At 39.8% G+C, this 19,960-nt stretch overlaps 1 protein-coding gene across 9 annotated transcripts in view; it reads left to right on the top strand.

Annotated features, from left to right (window-relative positions):
* Window positions 1-371: 371 nt before the first annotated feature.
* Window positions 372-19,960, top strand: part of RPS6KA6 (ribosomal protein S6 kinase A6) — a 42,824-nt gene continuing 23,235 nt past the window's right edge. For 3 of the 9 annotated variants that reach the window (XM_030497170.1, XM_030497175.1, XM_030497176.1), the window contains exons 1-6: window positions 372-590; window positions 10,390-10,449; window positions 13,744-13,860; window positions 17,831-17,912; window positions 18,743-18,823; window positions 19,328-19,407. In XM_030497170.1, the coding sequence (XP_030353030.1) occupies window positions 510-590; window positions 10,390-10,449; window positions 13,744-13,860; window positions 17,831-17,912; window positions 18,743-18,823; window positions 19,328-19,407 (501 nt within the window). In that variant the 5' untranslated portion in view covers window positions 372-509. Of the gene's footprint in view, window positions 591-1,107; window positions 1,356-10,389; window positions 10,450-11,207; window positions 11,902-13,626; window positions 13,861-16,170; window positions 16,308-17,830; window positions 17,913-18,742; window positions 18,824-19,327; window positions 19,408-19,960 lie in introns of those variants that run through there. The other 6 variants (XM_030497171.1, XM_030497179.1, XM_030497173.1 and 3 more) reach the window with 6 other exon arrangements.

A 19,960-nucleotide genomic window follows, 5' to 3' on the forward strand; every position in this document is an offset into this window, starting at 1 on the left:
TCAGCCTCAGGCGGAACGTCCAGGTGCCGCCACCGCACCAGCGGCCGCTCCCTCCCTGCCCCGCCGCGGCTCCTTCCCCGCGGTCCCCCCGGGCGGGCGGGCAGCGCGGCAGGGCCGCGCCGCCCGGAGCCCACCCGGTGCCTCAGGCCGGCACTCGGGGGTCCCCTTCAACCCCGGCCCTGTTCCCCTTCAGCGCGGCGCCGCCCGGCCGAGGGGACGCTGACGCCACAGCGCGTCACCACGCCCCCCCCACCCCCCCATGCAGGGGATTCTCCGACCCGCCCTGACGTCACCCCCATGCCGCGCAGGCCCCGCCCCCGGCCGCCGCCATGTTGGGGGGTGTGCGCGGGGGAGCGCAGAGCGGCGCCGCCCCCGCCGGCCGGCAGCAGCAGTAGCCCGGGCTCCGCCGCCGCGCTCTATGGGCAGCAGGAGCGGGCCCGCCGCGGCCGCACGCCGCGTCTGAGCCGGGGAATGCGCAGCGGCTGCCCGGCTTGCAGGAGAGCCGGGACATGGTGCCGTTCGCTCCGCTGGAGGACGCGGAGGAGCCGGAGCCCTGCCACAAAATGGAGCTGTACGTGAGCGGCGGCGAGGTCAGTGTGGGGCCGGGGCGGGCGGGGCTCCCCGCGGGCACCTGCCTCCCCGCTACTGGCCCCTGGGAGCGACCTGGCCGGGGGTGCGGGCGGAGGGCGGGCGGACCGCAACGCCCCCGGCCCCTCCGCGCCGGCCCCCGCGCCGCGGGTCTCCCCCCGCCTCGCCTCGCCGCCCCCGGTCTGTCCGCCGCCCTCCCCCCTCCGGTTCCCGGCGCTCTCGGCGCCGCCGCTTCCCCGCCTCCCTCGGGATCCCCGGCGCTGCCTCCCGGCCCCCGCCCCCTGGCCTGCTCGCGTCTCGTCCCCCGGAGCTGCCGTTCCGGGACTGGCCGCCTTGGAGCTCGTCCCGTCCCGGGAAGGTGGCGGCCCCCAGGCGCGCCCCGCAGCCCGTCCCCGCCGCCGCGGGAGGACCCGTTCCCGCGGGCCTCCGCCGCCGCCCCTCGGCGGCTGTGGCCGGCGGCGACGCCTCACAGCCCGCGCTGCGCCCGGGGCGGCCCCGGGGCTGGGGAGCGGCGGTGAACGGCGCAGCCCGGCGGGGCAGCGCGGGAGTGGGGTTAGCGCGGGGCCGCCCGGCTGCGGGAGTAACGCGTGGTGAAGAGTGTTCGCCGCCGGTGTGCTCCGTGTCGCCTCTTACCGATGTTAACGTCACGGTTGTTGGTTCCCAATTAACATACAGCTCGGGAGGGTTTTGGTAAACTCAGTTCTATGGCCATAGCTCCCGCGGAAAGTTACTTTAACTTCTTGGAGAAAAGCTGGATGTGTGTGCAGGTAGTTTGTCGCTGGGAGAGGTCTTTTCACTTTTTCATTGAGTAACTCTACAATAATTATCATACACACAACTAACAAAAATAGGAGTGTTCTCCAAACACGCATATTCAGACTGAGGTTTGGATGCTTAAACGTAAAGAACAAGGAATGACTTCGAGAGTGTCTTTGAGGTGTTGCTTAGCACTGTAGGTGCATCCATAAGCAAGTACCAAATGCTATTTAAAAGACAATAAATGATAAAACTGGTTATGCGTTAATAATGTGTGTATCTCAGCAGCATGTGACATTGAGTATTAAAACTTTTGCACTTCTAAATCAGAAGGGTAGGATTGCGTGTCAAGTATCGTCAAGTATGACAAACAAAAGATTATACCTAGGTGTATTAGACACACAGAAGATGTTATCTAAATAAAGCTTCTTAAAACTGGTCAGACTTGCTCTCTGTGATGCACTAGGCTTTTCTTATCGTAAGTAAAAAGGTCTGTAGCAAATTCATCTCTAAGTACACAGTGTGCAAAACTGGCGTTTGTTAAAGTTTTGGGAAAAGTGAAAGGACATCCTTTAAAGGATCTTGTTGAAATTTTATTCTCTGATTAAAAAAAATTATACCTATAAAGTTAAAAAACCTACCACAATTATTCCCAAGAGGAATAAAGCTGCGAGGTTATGCATTTCTTTCTTTGTTTTTTAATTTTACTTTCTGTAGCTATGTCTACAGAGTGCCCCTTCCAAGTACTATAATCACTGGATGTGTATTTCCACACCACAACTGCTACACTTGAACACTTTAAAATTTTCTAATGATCTAATAATACTTGATGCAGTCCCTGTACCTTAGTATTAGGCAAATCCTAATTATGTTAGTGAAGCTACAGGTAAGGATTAAAAAGTCAGCAGAAGGTATTAAGGCTTATTTGTTAATCTTATGGTTTGTAAAAATAGTGTGCTGTAGTTCAGGTATGAAGCTTGTTGAAGGTCTGAAAGGTTTTTTGGCCCCGTTGACCTGTTCTGTAAGAACATTGTGATACATCAGTGTTCAAATAATGAAACTTACAAGTATTGCAGCTGAAATATGAACACTTGTGGTTGTTGTGTGTGTTTTGGTACTTTTTGGCTGGACAAATACCCTTCCACCAAGGCTGTGCTTTTTTCAGAGTACAGTGTTCAGTGCTGCTTTTGTGTGCAGATCTTGTCATAAATATTGTATTGCCAGTAAGAGTAGCTGGAGAACCAGCCCCAGCACCGCAAAGCTCAGACAGGTAGTTCTGCTGATGGTGGTGGCATTGAAGTTACCTTCGAATCTGTGACTGGGCCAGGGCTAACATAGAAACACTGTGGTAGGAGCCTGGTTCTGAAGTCACGTCTATCTAGCCCACAGAGCATAGGACAGTGGAGCTCCAGCTGAAAGAGCTCTGTGTTCCTAACATCTGAATGCAATTGTTTGCAACAGTCGTTGTTCAAATTGTATTTTCCTCAAGCCTGTACATGAACTACTTACTTAACAGGGTCTGTGTAAAACTATTTCAGTTGTACTCTGATTAAAAGGAGACATCATGTTTATTACGTCCCTGTTACATTTGGCTAGGAGCATTTGAAACTTCATTTATACCAAAACCAGTTTCTTGAAGTTACGTGTGAAGTTCCCAAATTATGTTAACAAATACCTGTTGTTGTTATAACACTTTATCACACATCCCAGAGATGCACTTAATATACTTTTCCACTTGCTGGAATTCTACATTCGTGTGGTTTGGGGATTTAGCACAGGTTTAATTTGCGTTAAAATTAATTTCGGTCTGGATTCTTCACTTAAATTTTATAGAATTAATTATAGCCTTTAATGCTTACTACAACCTTATCTTGGCAGTCTGATAGATCTCTGTGACCTTGGCCTTGCTGGAACTGCAGTCAGCAATGAAACTGTGAAATAATCCTATATTGTGAAGACAAATTTACTTATGCTTACTGGTGCTATTGTCCATCAGTTGTGGCATAGGAGGAAAAATCTGAGAAAGTTTTCTCCAGAGGAATCTGCTTGTAGACTAAATTTAGGATTATCTTATTAAAAATAAAAGCATTCCCAGTGAAGCAGTGCCTGTGTTGACTTGAGGAAGCAAAAACAGTTGGCAAGGGAAGAATGTGATTTTTAAGGTAGGAAACAAATTTTCCTGCTCTGAGGCATAAAGTCAACATGAACTTTTGGAAGAAATTTAGGATTGAATGATTTTGCCCTTTTCTGTGTTGGTGGTCTTTGAAGTGCTGAGGATTGCATTTTGGACTGTGCCCTGTGCTGTTCTGTCATATTCCTGTGACAGGGTCACTTGTGGAGCAGGTTTAGTGACTGTGGGAATTCTTTAAGCCTAGGTAAGAAGGGTCAGCGCCATGCAGTCTAAGCTTCAAATACTGAGTGAACTTCTTTCCTCCTAAATATAGGATTAATAAGTATTTTCATGGCAGTAAAAATAGGTACAATAATCAAATAGGTGTTGATTATAATCAGCCATTGTAGATTATTACAATATGATTGCAGTCTCTACAAAGGAAGAGGAAAATAAATGTTAACATTTTATTGACCAAGCTGAATGAAATGCAGTAATACTTGGAATTGGGCAGAATACAGTAATTTGGGTATTTTCTGCCTTTTGAATACAAATAGCCTTGCATTTAAAAGAAGTGTAATTGGCTTCAGTGCGTGCAGTTTGCAATACACGAATATTGTGAATTGCATAAATGTGGCTTTGTACTCAAGTATTTGTTTTTGAAATAGACACTTCATAAGTGAGTTGCTTAACTGGCTGACAGTGACAAGGAAGACAAGGTTGAAACAACAAAGTGACTGGAAACTGAAATATTCTGCTGGCAAACTGGGCTGCATTGAAAGTTGCTGCTTGTTCATGAGTTGAGCTTTGCTACTGTTGTCTATAAGCTCTCGCCCATGCCAATTTGAATAAATACATCTTTGATTTTGGCCAGTGTTTTCAGCCCATCCTCTGAAGCATATTCTGAGCCTGGTCTGTCAAAGGCCACTGAATTTTGTCAGTGTTAAGAGTTGCGTAACTCCTTTGTGAGTAATTACTGGCAGTGACGTGGATGACTCAGCTACCTTGTTTGGTGCATCTCCGAAAACCTCCACAATTAGGTTGTGTTATGTTAAGAAAAGAAAGTAATAGTGTTGCCTGTAACTTGAATTGAGTGCCCTCAGCCATTGCAACAATGTGCAGTTTTTTACAAAGGCTTCTGAGAACAAGCTGCCTTAAAAAAAAAAAAAAAGTAAAAAGAAAAAAAGTAAGCACATTAATAGACTTAAAAGCAAAACAATGAATGTCTTTATGCATTGAAAAGTGCTGCAGTATAATAATGGTGATAATTCTGTTTTGATATACCACTTTTAAAGATAATTTTGGAAATTGCAATGGTATTCTGAGTCTCTAAAGGGAGCAGGGGGTTTGTTCAAGGTAGCTCCCCTTGATTCCTGAAGGATAACTTGGAGAGACTAAACTTGGAGAGCAAAAGAATGCTATGAGTTGTTGACTTGCATCAAATTTTAATATTTATGTAGATCAACTTTTTACTACGTTAAGAATAAAATTTAAAGTGTGTTGTTTTCAGCAAGTCTAGATCTAACCCTTTTCCAGTGTTGTCTTATCTGCCATGAAACATGATTTTGAGACTGGCTGCTTTATGCCCTTTGATTCTGGAGTTACAGTCATCTCCTAAGCAGGCAGTAGTAAAAAGATCTTAAGTCCTTTACTAGTTCAGTGGTCCCTGTGCTTATGGTTAGGTTTGTGTCTTCTCATAGCTCTAACTGATCTGAGACACATGTAGCTCTCCCCTAATCTCTGATAATGGGAAGGATCAAAATGTTTTCTTAAAATCTGTAATTATATGTTGCTGCAGGTTTGTTATCCTGTCTGAATGTATTATTTATTTGCCACAGGAAAATAACTTTGTAAATTTCTGTAGTAACTGATGATGGGTTTGTTTATTTTTTGTTTTAAGGTAGGTGTTTGTTTAAGGTAGATGGCTTGATCTTCTTTTACTCTGTATGTTTAAAGAGAGTATGAGTTACATGCCCTCTTCCTTTGCCAGAGGAATTGAGGGAAAGAGACTAGCAGAGGGTTTGAGCAGGAGGTGAGTGATGAGAAGACTCAGCATCAACCTACGGAGTCTCAGGTGGACACTACCATCAATGGTCATTCTTCCTCTGGTCACATTGTGGTAGGATGGGATTCGGCTGTAGCTGGTGTAACTCTGTGTTGGGTAACCCTAACAACACTCCTTCACATTCCAACTTTGTGGGGCTGGCTGCTGTAGTGGGGAAGGCTGTTTCTTCCCAAAAGCATGCCAGCCCAGGCAGTAAAGAGCACTGAGTCCTGCTTGGGCAGTTCCATGCAGTGACAATATCTATTGTTTAAGAAAAACCAATCAATTGTTGATTGGAGAAAAGTTGTGGATGTTTTATAGGAAGAACAGGTGCCTTTAAACTTCAGTTTTGTTGATGGTGACTTTTAGGTGTTTAAAAAAGAAAAACCCCCTCACCTGTTTGGCTGTGCACAGAACCCCCAGATTTCTCAACCCTATCTCAGGAAATAAGATTCAATATGTTGCTAATTAAATTAATGATGCAAACTGTGCCGATGTAATTCAGAATAAATGAAGAACAAATGTGGTTGTCTTAACAGGATTTTTTTTTTCAAAGGATATTTATTTTCAAAGTCTTTCCAAAATAATTGGGGTTTCTAATGTAAGCTTCCACTCTAACGTTTTGAAATAAGTATTTGAAGTAATACTTCTGTATGTGGGGAAGCAAACTGGTTATTCCTGTGTTCATTTGGAAGAACTGAGAGGTCTAGGTCTGGTGACTGTAGCTGTGGTAACTTAGCAAATTAAGCACAGTGAAGGAGGAACCATAGAGGATGCAGAAGCCTTTGTTCATCCTTATGTAGAATTTTACCTGTTTGAAGCCAGACGAGATTATATGTGAGAGGTGATGAGTAACACTTTCTACTTCTAATAATAGTATGATTATAAAATTCCCTGTTCTGCTTTTTCTCTATTTTTTTTTTTTAAATTCTGTTTGAGTGCCTAAATGGAGATGTGTAAAAGCAAGGCAGAGTGAACCAGCTTTACACCTTTTACAGTTTTTCCTTGTAGTTAGGCATTTTTGCTGACCTCTTGTCTAGCTTCTTTTTGCCAAAACCTATAGACCCACCAAACCATAATTCACTTGCTGTGTGAACAGTTAAAACATCTTTCACATGGGAGGGAAGATGGTGCAAATCCTTGGTAATACTGGGATTCTTCTGCTGTAATTACCAGAGGGAAAACATGTGCAATAGTAGTTAAGCCTTTTACCAGCTCACAAAAGCCCTTTGGACATTCTCCTAAGGCAGTAGGGTATAGTCCCAACAAGTCATGGGATCCATTGCAGCTATTTAAATCAGGAGGCAGTTTGACATCGGAGGATTGAGTCTCTTAGCCTGCACCTCTGGAAAAGTAAGTCTCTTACCTGCCAGGTTGTCTCATCTTTTTATGTAGCTGTTCTAGTTATTTTTATACTAATCAACAATGTGCAGTATTTTCTGTAACTTTTGCATTTTGTATTTGGAAAGCGTTCCCATTGTTTGCCTAAATGTCTGAGTTTAATTTGTGTTTTAATGAAAGTTAATATTTAAAATGTTTGGTTAGTTGTAGGACTTCAGCAGTACTGAACAGCAAAATGATTCAAGGATGAAAATCTCTGTCAGATTAATGGTACTTGCTTCTTGGCAAGCTGATCTAGTTGAGGATGTCCCTGCTCATTTCAGGGAGTTGGATTAGATGACCTTTAAAGGTCCCTTCCAAACCAAACTATTCTATGATTCTTTCACCTGTTCTTATGGTAACGTGCTTTCCAGTTCTCCATAATTAAATATGTGTGTTCATAGATACTTAGTAATGACTTGGAGGTTAAAATAGTTCTGTTTGGTGTGTGTTTGTGCATAAGTATTTATGATTATATCACTAAAAGGGGTCCCACTTGGCTGTGGAAGCAGAATTTTGGATTTGGCTTCCACAGAGGTGGGAATTAAGTGTTAATTTTTTGCCTTACATGGATGATAGTGGGCACTTTAGTTACTGAACCTTGGCCAGTGTAAGTGTCTGTACAGAACAGTAATGATTTGATTTTTGTCATAGAAATTTTTAACAGAAAAAAAAAAGTACTAGACTTTGGGTTGCAGTCCAACAGGTTAGTGGTTTTGGTTTTTGTTTTTTTTTTTTTAATGGACAGTGACCAGGATTCACAAACAAAGAAGGCAAAAGCATGGTCGTGTGTATTAGGCAATAAAAGTACATTTAGGCACTTGAACATGAAAGTCTTTGGACTTTGGCAGGCATCCCAGTCTTCATAGAGACTGGACAGGAAAAAAAACCCCATGCGCAACAGAGAAGGGGAAAAGTGTACAATAGGAAGTTGTTAATTAAGATGGCATTTGATTACCTGCCATAAAAATCCAATAACTGACTACGTTTGTTTTGCCAGAAAGCTGAAAGTATGCTTTACATGACGTGGTCGGGAATTATGTAGATCAAATAACATGCTGATTTTTGGTTCAAAACCCTGTTGCAGGGCTGACAGCTTTCTGTATCTGATTGCCTGGAATTAAGCTGCTGTTTTCAGTCTATCAACAGTTCTTCTGGCTGGTAGTATTGCTCCCAGAGCTTAAATTTAAGTAGCAATACTTGGAAAATGTTGACCACATTTAAAGAAAGAAAAGGCAAAATGCCCCATAAGTTCACTTTGAATGAAGTCCATGAGTGAGGAATTTTGTCTGATTTCTGAGCACCTGGAGTGTGGAAACCCATTTTATTACTGGGTCCAAATAAGTTTTTTGGACAACTTTTGTGGGCATCACATTGATTCACACTTAAATGTAATCTAGTGTTATTGTGAAAAGAAAGTACATGGCAGTGAATCATAGAATCATAGAATAGTTTGGGTTCGAAGGCACCTTCAAAGGTCATCTAGTTCAAGCCCCCTGCAATGAACAGGGACATCTTCAACTAGATCAACTTGCTCAGAACCACATCCAGCCTGGCCTTGAATGTCTCCAGGGATGGCACATACCTGGTTCATATCTGGTCTGAGTTTTGGCGTTATTTCTCTATATATTCAGTTAATTTGTGTAACAACAAGTATAGTGGGTGTCTTGTCCATCCCAGTATCTAATTTGGTAAAAATATTAATGCAAAAAAGAGATGTTATGTAGCAAATTAGTTTAGTAGCATTGTAGCGAATGTGAGATTTCTGAATCCAGGGTAATAGGTTAGTGGTTTTTTGCCTTGAGAAATTAGGGTGGCAGTACATGATAGATACAAATGATGAATGTGTTGAGTATGCCAGTGCTTGGTGAAGCTGACAGATTATAGGTAATGTGAAGTGTGTGTGTAAACTGTGGTTAAAATAAATAGAAACATAGAGAAGAGTGAAAGTAACAAAAGCTTCATGCTACTTTCCTTCATATTTTTTTTTTCTGTAGTGAATCCAAAAATGGGTGCTGGCATCTTGATAGAAAAATTGGAGATATAATTTTATCAAAATCATTCATTTAGCACTTAGCTCTTAAAAGCTGTACTTGAAAGCAGGAGTCCTAAAAGAAGCAGTGGAAGTGGTTGAAGGTTTGCTTAGATGACGCAGTTGTGGTGGTATAAACCTGTCCCTTCAGCCCTACCTGTCTGTCGAGTTTCCTGTTTTTTAAACAGGGGCATGGTCTACATTTCAAGTTCTTTTTAATTGTGTCTTTTACCAATTTGCACACTGACAATCATACCACAGTTCAGTATCTTAGGCATGTATTTTAGATAAATTCAGAAGTACAGTGTCATTACTTGGTCTAAGAACCTAGTTGGTTCCACTGCTGTTTTCAGGAAAAAAAGTAGGTTGAGTTTCCTTGTGTTATTTCTGGTTAGTATTTTGCTGTGTGAGATCGATGCCGCGTGAAGGTAGCGATGCTGAACTATTAACATACAAATAAATTAGCAATTGTCACTAGCAAAATCCGTAATTGGCTTCACCCCTTTTGTCAGGTATTTCCAGTTTTTAATTAATGCTTTGCATGTTTAAACGGAGCATGTCCTTTAGATTTGTTGAGTTTTTTGTCAAGTTTCAGTTGTTCAGCAGCATTGTTACTTCGAGCTTCAACTAAATAACTTTTAAACTTTTTCTTTTTTTACTGTGACTGTGGACTCTATCTTTTTACTGCTGTTTGGAGGTGGGGAGGGGGTTGGTAATTGGTAGCAAGTATTGTGCTGATTTAAGAGCATGTCATTTGCTTGCTTCTGTCCAGATGCATATCATACTTAACTGCCTGTCAAAGGTGGTTTTTTGAAATTGATCCAGAACGATTTTAATATACAGATCTACAGTTTTTGAAGTACTTAAAATTTGAGTATTCTATTTGCTAGATATTTAAATAACTTTTGATGCAAGCAAGTTTTTAGAGGAATCTAAATTTTTAAGGAAGTGGGTAATTATTTTGGGCATAAGATTTCTGTGATGTGTATTCTCTGTACTACCTGCTCTTGCACTTCTTGCTCTTGCACTTCTCTTGCCCTAAGAAGACTCTAAATCACTTCTGAATCTTTTCTCCTTAAACTGCAAGTTAATTGTCAGCAGCAGATTTTAGGTGTCTGAAAAGCATCTGCAACATAAATTTTGTGCTTAACAGAAAAATTTTGCTTTACTGTCATCTTGTGTGGATGGTATCTGTAGCTTTTAAGGAAGGATTTTTAAATTCATTCCAATTAAATAACACTATAGAACAGCATTTACAAAGGCATATGCTAAATCATACATAAGGGAGATGCTAAATATAACGTCTAAGTAGTAGTATTTGTTTGAAACTCCAGTTTTAAATTAGAGCAACAAGAGCATCAGTTTCCATTTTTGTGCTCTGAAATGTAAATTGGTCAAATTATGAACTCTGCTTACTTGAAATTTTTAGGTCTTAACTTTGTTTTTGTTTTTCTTCTTCATTCCCCTTCCCCTCTCTAGCTAAATGGCCTTAAAATGGCAGATGAGCCTATGGAAGAAGGTGAACCATATTCCTATCATGTAAGTATATTCGACAGATGTTCAGTTGAGATGCTCATTAGCATGACTTGCTTTTGAAGCAAAATTCATGCATTTCCTGCTCTTTAATAACTTTTGAACTTGTCATTTTATTTGACCAGATCTAAAGAGGCTCCAAGTCTCAAAGATGATTTTGAAAATTAGTACCTGGGTAGGGGCTGTAAGTGCCTTGTTTGGGAAAGTTTGCTACATGAGGTTGTGGAAAACAGATTCTGTGTGCTGGAGAGAACATTTACAGATCCCTCAACCTCGGAAAATGCTCTGTCCAACCTTAAACCTTCTATACACAGAGTGCTTAATGTTGCTCTTATTGCACTGTCATCTTTAATGTAGTTGCTGTACATTCATCTAGAAGGTACTTAATGCCTGCTATTTTAGAACAGAATTTTTGCACCAGTGTGTTAATTTGACTTGTGCAGAAATATCTCAGATAAACCCTGCTGAGCATGATTTTTGTCCAGTGCCTTGGTGATGCGCATACTTAGGAGATGCTGAAGATCAGTGTTCTGTATGCTGGCTAAGTCTTAGACTAAACTTCAGGCTAATTCTGTACGTAGTGAAATGCCTGACTTCGCACGGAAAAATTTGCCATCAGTTTTCGGCACACCCATCCATGTATTTTTGAACGGAATCATGGAAGAAGGTATCAAGTAGATTTTACTGCCAGCTGTAACCACTGATTTGTGTTGCAAGAACTTCTTAAATCTTACTTAAGATCTAAGATTTTACTTAAGTAAGTGATTTGGAGAATAAACTCTTGGGGGTAGAAACATGTGGTGCTTGGACGTTTCCTGGTGTAGAGTAAGTAAATAAACAGTCAGTGTTGTAGTCATATTACATGTTACAATGGGTTGTCTCAATCTTTTGCTGTACTTGAACCAAAAGGATGTTGCTGAGCTTGTTTGTTAGGTGCTTGGAGCTACATACCAGTCAAGCTGTAACAAAGTAAGATGGCACAAAGCCATAACCGATTGTGGCGTTTCTTTCAATGCTTTGTTTTCTATTGAATCTACTGGGAATAGTTGCCTCTTATGCCAGGTGGCTCAGTGGGAGCTGGTGCCTGTACCCTGAGATAGATGTGCTGCCCAAGCAACAGAGCACAAAATCAGATAATCAGGTTTCCAGTTCATGGAGGCCAAACCAGAAATGGAATTGAAACTAGCTTATATATCTGTTCAACTTTTTACCTGCTCGTTTCTTGTTGATGATGCAGAGGTCTTTTTATACTTCAGTCATGCCAATTTTTAGTACTTTAATGATGATTAAGTAAGATCTTTTGCAAAGGTTAAACACTTTATAAAAAATAACTAATTTCATACATCTCAAGTTATTCTTTGTTCACATGGAAAACATTTTTCTCCTGGATTCACATTTAGAAATACTCTGTCAGTCTCCGCAGCAACCACATGTGATGTCACAGGCTAATGACTCGAGGTGGGTGATAAACAGAAGAGCAGGTGAACTCTTAAAGATCTTTTCTTGTGCATAGGTTCACAGTGTTAAGGAATACAAATTGGGATGGTGAAGTAAAAAGGCATTTAAATAGACTATTTACATATTTCATAGAAAGAACCAGCCATTAAGTCTCTTGTACAACTACACAACTTGCTGCTTTCATCTCTTGTCGGATGACTTGAAATGCTGGTGTTCTTACCTGCCTGAAGTTCCAGGCACGTGTTTAAAATAAAATATGTGCATCTTTCCTATGAATATTTACATGCATAGTCAGCAAGGTGGAGGGATGAAATGAAGTTGGCATGTATACGCTGTGTCATAAGTGTATGTCAGCTGGGTTTTTGTGAAGAAAGAGGGAAATAAAGTAGCTTAAAATGTGATAATGCTGATTATAAGTTTTAATGCGTGGATGTCATAGAATCATAGAACTTTTAGGGTTGGAAGGGACCTTAAAGCTCATCCATTTCCAACCTCCTGCCGTGGGCAGGGACACCTTCCACTAGAGCAGGTTGCTCCAAGCCCCTGTGTCCAACCTGGCCTTAAACACTTCCCAGCATGCAAGACTTTCTATAGTCAGCCTGACTATAGAATGCTGTTCTTTCCTAAAGCCAGCTGTTTCATCAAGTGGTCAGGTCTTTTTCTGGTGCTGTTTGTACTTGTCATTGAGGGAGAGCAATGGACTGTAGGTTGGTAGGGCATTTTTCTGGTCTCTGCTAAGAGAAGCTTTCAAGATGAAGACCTAAAGAGAGCATAGGAGGACAGTTAATAATAATTTGGGTACCCTAAAAGCAAAGTACTGCAAATCAGATGGGATTTTCTGATGTGATTGGCTTGTATTTGCTGTGTGCAAGGAGTTCATGGGTATTCTTGATAGGGCTAAGGGGTGCTGCTCCTTTTCTACATGCAAGCTGAGGTTGCTGTTGTAGGCCTTAGCACGTAGTTTTAAGTTTCAAAGGTGCTTATTTTGACATCTGGCTTGTTTTAGCTCACAGAAACTTCTCTTACACCATGAAAGCTGCAATACATCATCCGATTTGTTTTCATCATGAATGTTTGTCTTTTCACAATTGAGGGTGCTGTGCTGAAGTCAGCAGGGCAGAATTACCCTCAGCTTTCTGAAGGTCATCTCCACACAGGATAGTCTTTCCATGAACACCCCAGAGCTGTGTTTCTTCTGTTGGATGCAAGAATTTGCAGAGTTCTTAAGATGACTCATATCTTATTTGTGCTCTTCAAATGATGCATGTTCCTCTAGCTGCAAATGGATGACCATATTTATTATTTGCTGCTGTGAAAAGCAATAATTACTGAAATGATGAAATTCAATTTAGATTTCATTAAGACTATTTCAGGAATGGGAAAGATGAGAAGAGTAATGACTGGGAAAACTAAAGGCTGCTAAACAGGGGTGAAGCACAGAAGGATCATCTTAGACTTGGTTTAAAGATCTGTGCATTTATTCCTTTCATGCAAGAAAATCCATCTTTGCTGTAGTTGTAATATTTATGACAAAAGTAAATAAGCATTCTTTGAGAATTTTACTTCAGTTAAAATTTCTAAACTAAAATTACTTCTGTTTAGAAATTTCTATTTAAGAAAGGATGGATGGGAAAATTCTTCATTTGAACAGCTTTCTTTTTGTCGTACTAGAATTTAAAATATTAAAAAAAACAAAACAGAAGAGAACCAAACACCCCCCAAAAAAACCAAGCAAACGAACCAGAAAACCACTAACAAAGAAAAGAGCAGGCATTTGTGTGCATTTCTAATGATATTTGATTCATTCAGGCCTGTTCTTTGTTGTTTGTCTTGAAATAATAGGATGAAGGAAGTGTGAAAGAAATTCCTATTACACACCATGTGAAAGAAGGTTGTGAGAAAGCAGATCCAGCACAGTTTGAACTACTCAAGGTTCTTGGACAGGGATCATTTGGAAAGGTAAGATAAGTTTTCATCTGATATCCATTTTGAACCTGCTTTGTCTTACTCCTCTTATTTCTGTAATACTACAAGGGAAGGTATAAACCTAATGCATCTGAGCGCAGATAGCTATGCCTGTGGCAATTGCTCTGTTTTGAAGGATGTTTTTCATCCTGTTTTGTGGTTGGGTGGGGTGTGGGGGGTGTTTTCATTTTTGCTATGGTAGCATTTCTGACTTGTTTTAGAGGAAAAGGTGATGTCTTTTTCCATAGACCTGTCCAGACATTCATAAAGTTACGGCTGTAGCAGAGCTGCTGGGCATGTTTGAAAAGGTACTGACAAATTTCGTCTTTTTCCATTCTTACTCTGGTGCCAAGGCAGCACTTTTTATAGCAGGACACCAAATCATACCAGATGCTGAGAGGCAACAGCCTCAGTCTTTAGGCAGGAAGGGTCAGTCAGTAGCAAATCTTAGGAGGTCTGCCACGGAAAGCTGTGGTTTGCTCTCACTGAACAGGGGTATGTTTGTACTTCATCTGGACTTGCATCTGCAGTTTCATGGGAATAACGGCACCAACAGTAAGGGATTTGACCAGTTGGGTTATAGAATCATAGAATACCAGGTTGGAAGGGACCTCAAGGATCATCTGGTCCAACCTTTCTAGGCCGAGCGTGACCTAGACTTGTTGTCCCAGCATTCTCTCAAGCTGAATCTTAAGTGTGTCTGGTGTTGGGGAATCCACCACTTCTCTCGGGACATGATTCCAGTGACTGGTTGTTCTCCTCTTGTGTGCAGTCCCAATCTCCCCAGGAGTAACTTGTGCCCATTATACCTTGTCTTTTCCATGTGAAAAGAGTTAAGGGTGGGTTTTACGCAACGGCATTTTTGTTGACAAGCTCTGTTTGCCAATGCCATGGCTATTTGAAACAAAGTCATGGTTTTTTTTTTTCAACTGCCTCAAGACTTTATTGCACCATCTAGTGCGGAATCAAACTGAACAATAACTATTCTGTATAGGTTGCTTCTCATCTTCTGTAGCTTAGGTTGGTGCTTGGGAGGCACCAGTGGTGCAATAGATACTTCTGGAGGCACTTCTGGAGGAGGTAGTGATTTGTCTTTTAATGATGGTACTTGACATGCTGTGAATATTTGACTTTTTTTCAGTATACAAAATTTGTATTCACGTAGATATGGGAGAATGATTGTGGTAGTTTGGAACTTGAACCAGCGTAACAGTAAATAACCTGGGAAATGTATTTCAGGTTTTTTATTTTGCTGTATCTGTCAAGTAATGTACAGCTAAAAGACACTAAGTGAACAATCAGTCAAATAGCATATAGAAGAAATATGGCAATTTTTTTGTTACAGTGATTTTTTTTGTAGTGTACCATTTGGAGTCACATTGCAGAAATGAAAATAAGACTCCAGTATCTCAGTCACTAGTTTTAAACACATTAGTTGAAATATTAATCCTAGTGAATAAGAAGCTAATTTATTGTTTTAAACCAGACTCAGACTAGATCTTTTGCAACATCAAGTAGACAGTCAGCTTTACACATGCTTCTATTTTCCTATTCTTGTGCTGGTTTCATCTGTCTCATGGCAGGAACAAATCTCTGCATAGAGTTGTATTGCGGGGGGGGAAGACATTAGGAAGGCTCTTTGTGAATAAGTGATAGTTTAGAAAATAGACTTTAAAGTATTTCTTCATGTTTTACAGCTTAAGAAATATTTCTTTATCTGGTAATGTTGGTTGCCAATTCCCTCATACACACGTCTTGAGAGCTTAAAAGGCTCCATGCATTTATTACTCCTGAGTTGAGATGGCTGAAGCTATCTTAGGGTTAGTACATCTGGTACCGACCTCTTAGCCCTGACTCAGATTCTTACTTCACAGAGTTCAGACTGCGGGCAGCCTAAAGAAAGCTCTTGCTCAGAATCCTGCCAGCTTGGCGAGACGTCTGTTTTAGAGCTCTCAAAACCTGGCAGTACTTGGTTGAGGAACCAGCTTTAAGAATTGGATGGCAACTTGCAAATCTGAGCAGAGCTCATTTTGTCTGCTATTTGTTGCTTTCTATTGAAAAGAGAAAATAAACAACAAAGATCAATGACTGTTGCCTTGGTGGTGTTTGTTTTTCTCCCTCTAGTTCATACTTCCCAGTGATCTCCCTTTGAGTTTAGCAAACACAAGGTTTGTTAGCTCTAGTCTATTACAGTGCTACAGCCCATCCTCTACCTGCCTTTTCTGACACCTGTGCAGGATTTAACATTGCTTCACAGAAATAAAGGGTTAAACCTCATGTCCATTACTGAATTTTTCTCTTCAGGCTTTGATAACCTAAAGCTTCAGCACCTGATCTGCTGAAGATAATCTTCACTTTGCTTAGGTGAATCATCTTGCACAACATGTGCCCACCTTGATTTTGCTTTTCAATTGAATGACCGATCATTGCATCTCTGCAAGGTGCAGGATTATGGAGACTTTGTCTGCAAGTTAAATAGATGGTGCTTGAGTAGTTTTTGAGGACCAACTTCTTTGGTCCTTATTGGCTGAAATTTGTAACTTGTACGTGAATTCCTTACATTCTCACAGGCTGCTAGTTATTAAGCACTAAAATACTTGTACAGGTTTATGAATACTTTTGTAATTGTGAGTGTATTACTCTACAGATGTTTTCTTATTTGCTGGTGTCTGAATTATTCCCTTTCCTCTTTGAGCATCAACATCATTTAACAGGAGAGCAGTGCTGCAGGTGCGAAATTGGCGATATTTAAACAGAACAAAAAGCCCAATAACCTTGAAACATGATGACATTTTTCTGCAAACCGGTGCTTAAAATACAAAGAACCTTTCTCCCAACCCTGTACAACGTGGTCAGTGGCAGCGTATGAATTTCTGATTCTAGAATGGAGAATGTTGCAAGCTTGTATGCTTATTTTTTTCAAAAACTGATTTCTAGATATCTAATAATTTCCAACAAAGTATATATGTAACAAATCTAGTGTTAAGGAAAGCCTTAATAAGGTAAAATCAGAGAGGCCATTTTGGGTAGCTCTTGGCGTTCTCTTGTGATTGTACATTATTTTTTTTATGGTACAAACATTCCTCATAGTAATTGCTTATAAGAAGAGCAACTTAGAAACAGGAACACATACCAAGCCATTTTGTAAATTGAAAGACTAGTAGTTAGAATATTAGTCACTGGAGATACATGTATTTGTACTGCATGATTTTATCTAATATTATGCTTTTCTTAGTGTCAAGTTATATAGCATCTATTTTTAAAACTCCCCTGGAAAGAAAAGGGTAGAAAGACCTGTTGGAGTTGCTATTCCAGGGGGAAAGAGTGCTTTGATCTTGAATGGTGAGGTTTCCTCACTTTCATCTCGCCACTCTTACAGAATTCATTAATACAGCCTATTACATATTTGAGACTTGGGTCTTAAAACTCAAAAATCTCTTAGGAGGTGGAAGACCAGGCAGAATTGTGTTTCTCCAAGAAAGGAATATAAAGATACAGATTTATATAAGTACTTACCAAGTAAGTACTTATTTAAACAACTTGCTATAGGAAAGAATGCATAGTTTATGATGAAGCTTAATGCTTCAGAGAGCTTGGTGGTGCACATACCTCTAATCTGATAAAGGGAATGCAATTTTGCTCTTCCTTTAAAGATGTATACTTAGGAAAGAACACTGAAAGCTGTCTGAAATTAATAGGAGGTTTGCAGATGCTTTGTGATAGTTGCATATTTGATCACTAAGATTGCTTATGCAAAAGACATATTATGAATGTTTGGCATCTTCTTATTCCACAGAGTTTTTGAGGAGCAGGATGGGACTAGGGACATGCTATCTCCTTGTCTGTGTTAATGAAGTTTAAACTAAAGATGTAAAATAATGCTTTTTTTTTTAAGTCAGCTTGATCTAGTATTTACGTGAAAGATTCTCAGCAGTAATTTTAAAAATGGGGTTTGTATTACCAGGTCTTCCTTGTGCGGAAAATAATTGGTCCTGATGCTGGGCAACTTTATGCAATGAAAGTATTGAAAAAAGCTTCTTTAAAAGGTACGTGTATCTTTTAAATCAGAACTTTAGAAAATGTTTACCAGTGAACCTGTATCTCTTAAATGAGTCATGTAAATACTTCTTTTTAAAAGCTTTTATTTTTTAATCTTACGTATTTTTGAGTGAGTTCATAACTCTTCTGTGCTGGTAGCTTTCATTTAGAGTAACTTGTAAGTTCATGTTTTAGAACTGTTTTAAATCTGGCCAGATAGGTTTAGTTACGTGGTTAACAGTACTCTTTCAAACTTTAAAATTGCATTATTTAATTTTGTTTAGTCTGTTCATTATATTAAACCAACTTAATTTCATAAACAATTTTCCTTTTGTCTTAAGTTAGAGCTATGGTTAAAATTGTTCAGTCATTCCCTCTTGTTATAGGTACCATAGCAAGCTAGCTTACTGTTTTGGCTTTCAGAAGAAACTTTGATGCATGCAAGTTCACTGTGCATAAAGAGGGATTGTTACTAGTTGAGGAGGAAAAAGTAATCTTAAAAGAGAGAAAATACATATTCAGTACGGATAGTTAATTCAGAGACTCAAGTTAGCTGCCTAGAAATGTAGATGTGAGCTTTTTTTCTTGAAAGTAATGTAGATTGTAAGAAAATATTTGAACATGTTGGAGGGGGAGGAAATTGAAGACAATAATGAACATGGGTCAAGAAAGAAAAAACCTAAAGTTTTGTTATCTGAAAGCATGTGTTTTGTGAGAGACTTAAGTTATAAACAGATAAGTTAACAAGGAGAAGTATGGCTTTAGAAATAAACTCTGCTCAATTCGTAGTATACCAAATATCTTTGCTTCATCCTAGTCTTTTCTTTTTTCCCCTCAGTTCGGGATAGAGTTCGTACAAAAATGGAGAGAGATATATTAGTAGAAGTAAATCATCCGTTTATCGTCAAACTGCACTATGGTTGGTATTTGTTTTTGCTACATTCTTTGGAAGTTTCTTTCATACTTGAAGGCTTAGCTGATCTTGTTCTTTCTCAGTTTTGTAGTGCCCAAATTAGCTTCTGGCAACTTTAAATCACAGGGCTAAAAAAGAAAGTAAATTTTAGGTTGAGTCCTCTTGAAATTAAATATTTGGAAGATTCTGACAAATTCTGCAGAGATTTTCTTACTTTTCATTGAGTAAAGCCAAAACACAGTAATGCACGTACTTGATGTTTCCGTATTTGACAAAGGAGAAATAAAAGAACATAAGAAATTTTAATAATTTCTTATGACTGAGATTGTCTTCTACAAGAAACAAGTAATCATTCAGTAAATTACCTCATGTGCTGCTGAATTATTTCAGATCCATAACAAAAGTATTGCTTTTCATTGAAATTTCCAAGTTGTAAAAGCATTCAGTTCTGTTTTGTAAATCATCTTTGTCACACAACTATTTATTTATTTATTTATTTATTTATTTAAGCCTTTCAGACTGAAGGGAAGCTGTATTTAATATTGGATTTTCTCAGGGGAGGAGATGTATTCACGCGATTATCCAAAGAGGTAAGTACCTAAAATTTTATCTTCACTCAGTATTAAGAGTTTTTTGTCAATATAGTATTGTCTTCTGTAGCTGTTTCCCCTATATATCTTGTCATAGTCAAGATTTTAATAACTTAGTTGGGCTTCCCTTGCATATTCTAGAATAAATTCTATAACCTTAAGTAACATGAGTGTGTATTGATTAGAAGTCTAAGTTTTAATTTGGTATCTGCAAAGTACAGTTCTTTTGTCTAAAAATGTTTTGTTGCTTAGAAACCTAATTGAAGTAAATTAAAATTTAGCAACGAAGAAAGAGGATGTATAAGTTCTCATGCTCATAGTCAGCTGAAGTGCTTCTAGAAGCCTGCATCTGTGAGAGATTTCTGCTGCATTGTAAAATTTCAGAATGCTGTAATAGAAATCCTAATGCTTAATCTCACAAAGCGTGAACATTGAAAAGTGAAAAAGTGTTTTTGAAACCACTTCCCTTCATCTAACATTGGTGTGCAACTGCACCTTCAATTTTTCCTTTCTATTTTTGGTTTGGTTTTTTTTGGAGCGAGAGCTTCAGAGG

Source organism: Strigops habroptila, chromosome 9 (genome assembly GCF_004027225.2).
Source record: "Strigops habroptila isolate Jane chromosome 9, bStrHab1.2.pri, whole genome shotgun sequence".
In the NCBI taxonomy this organism is placed as follows: Eukaryota; Metazoa; Chordata; class Aves; order Psittaciformes; family Psittacidae; genus Strigops; species Strigops habroptila.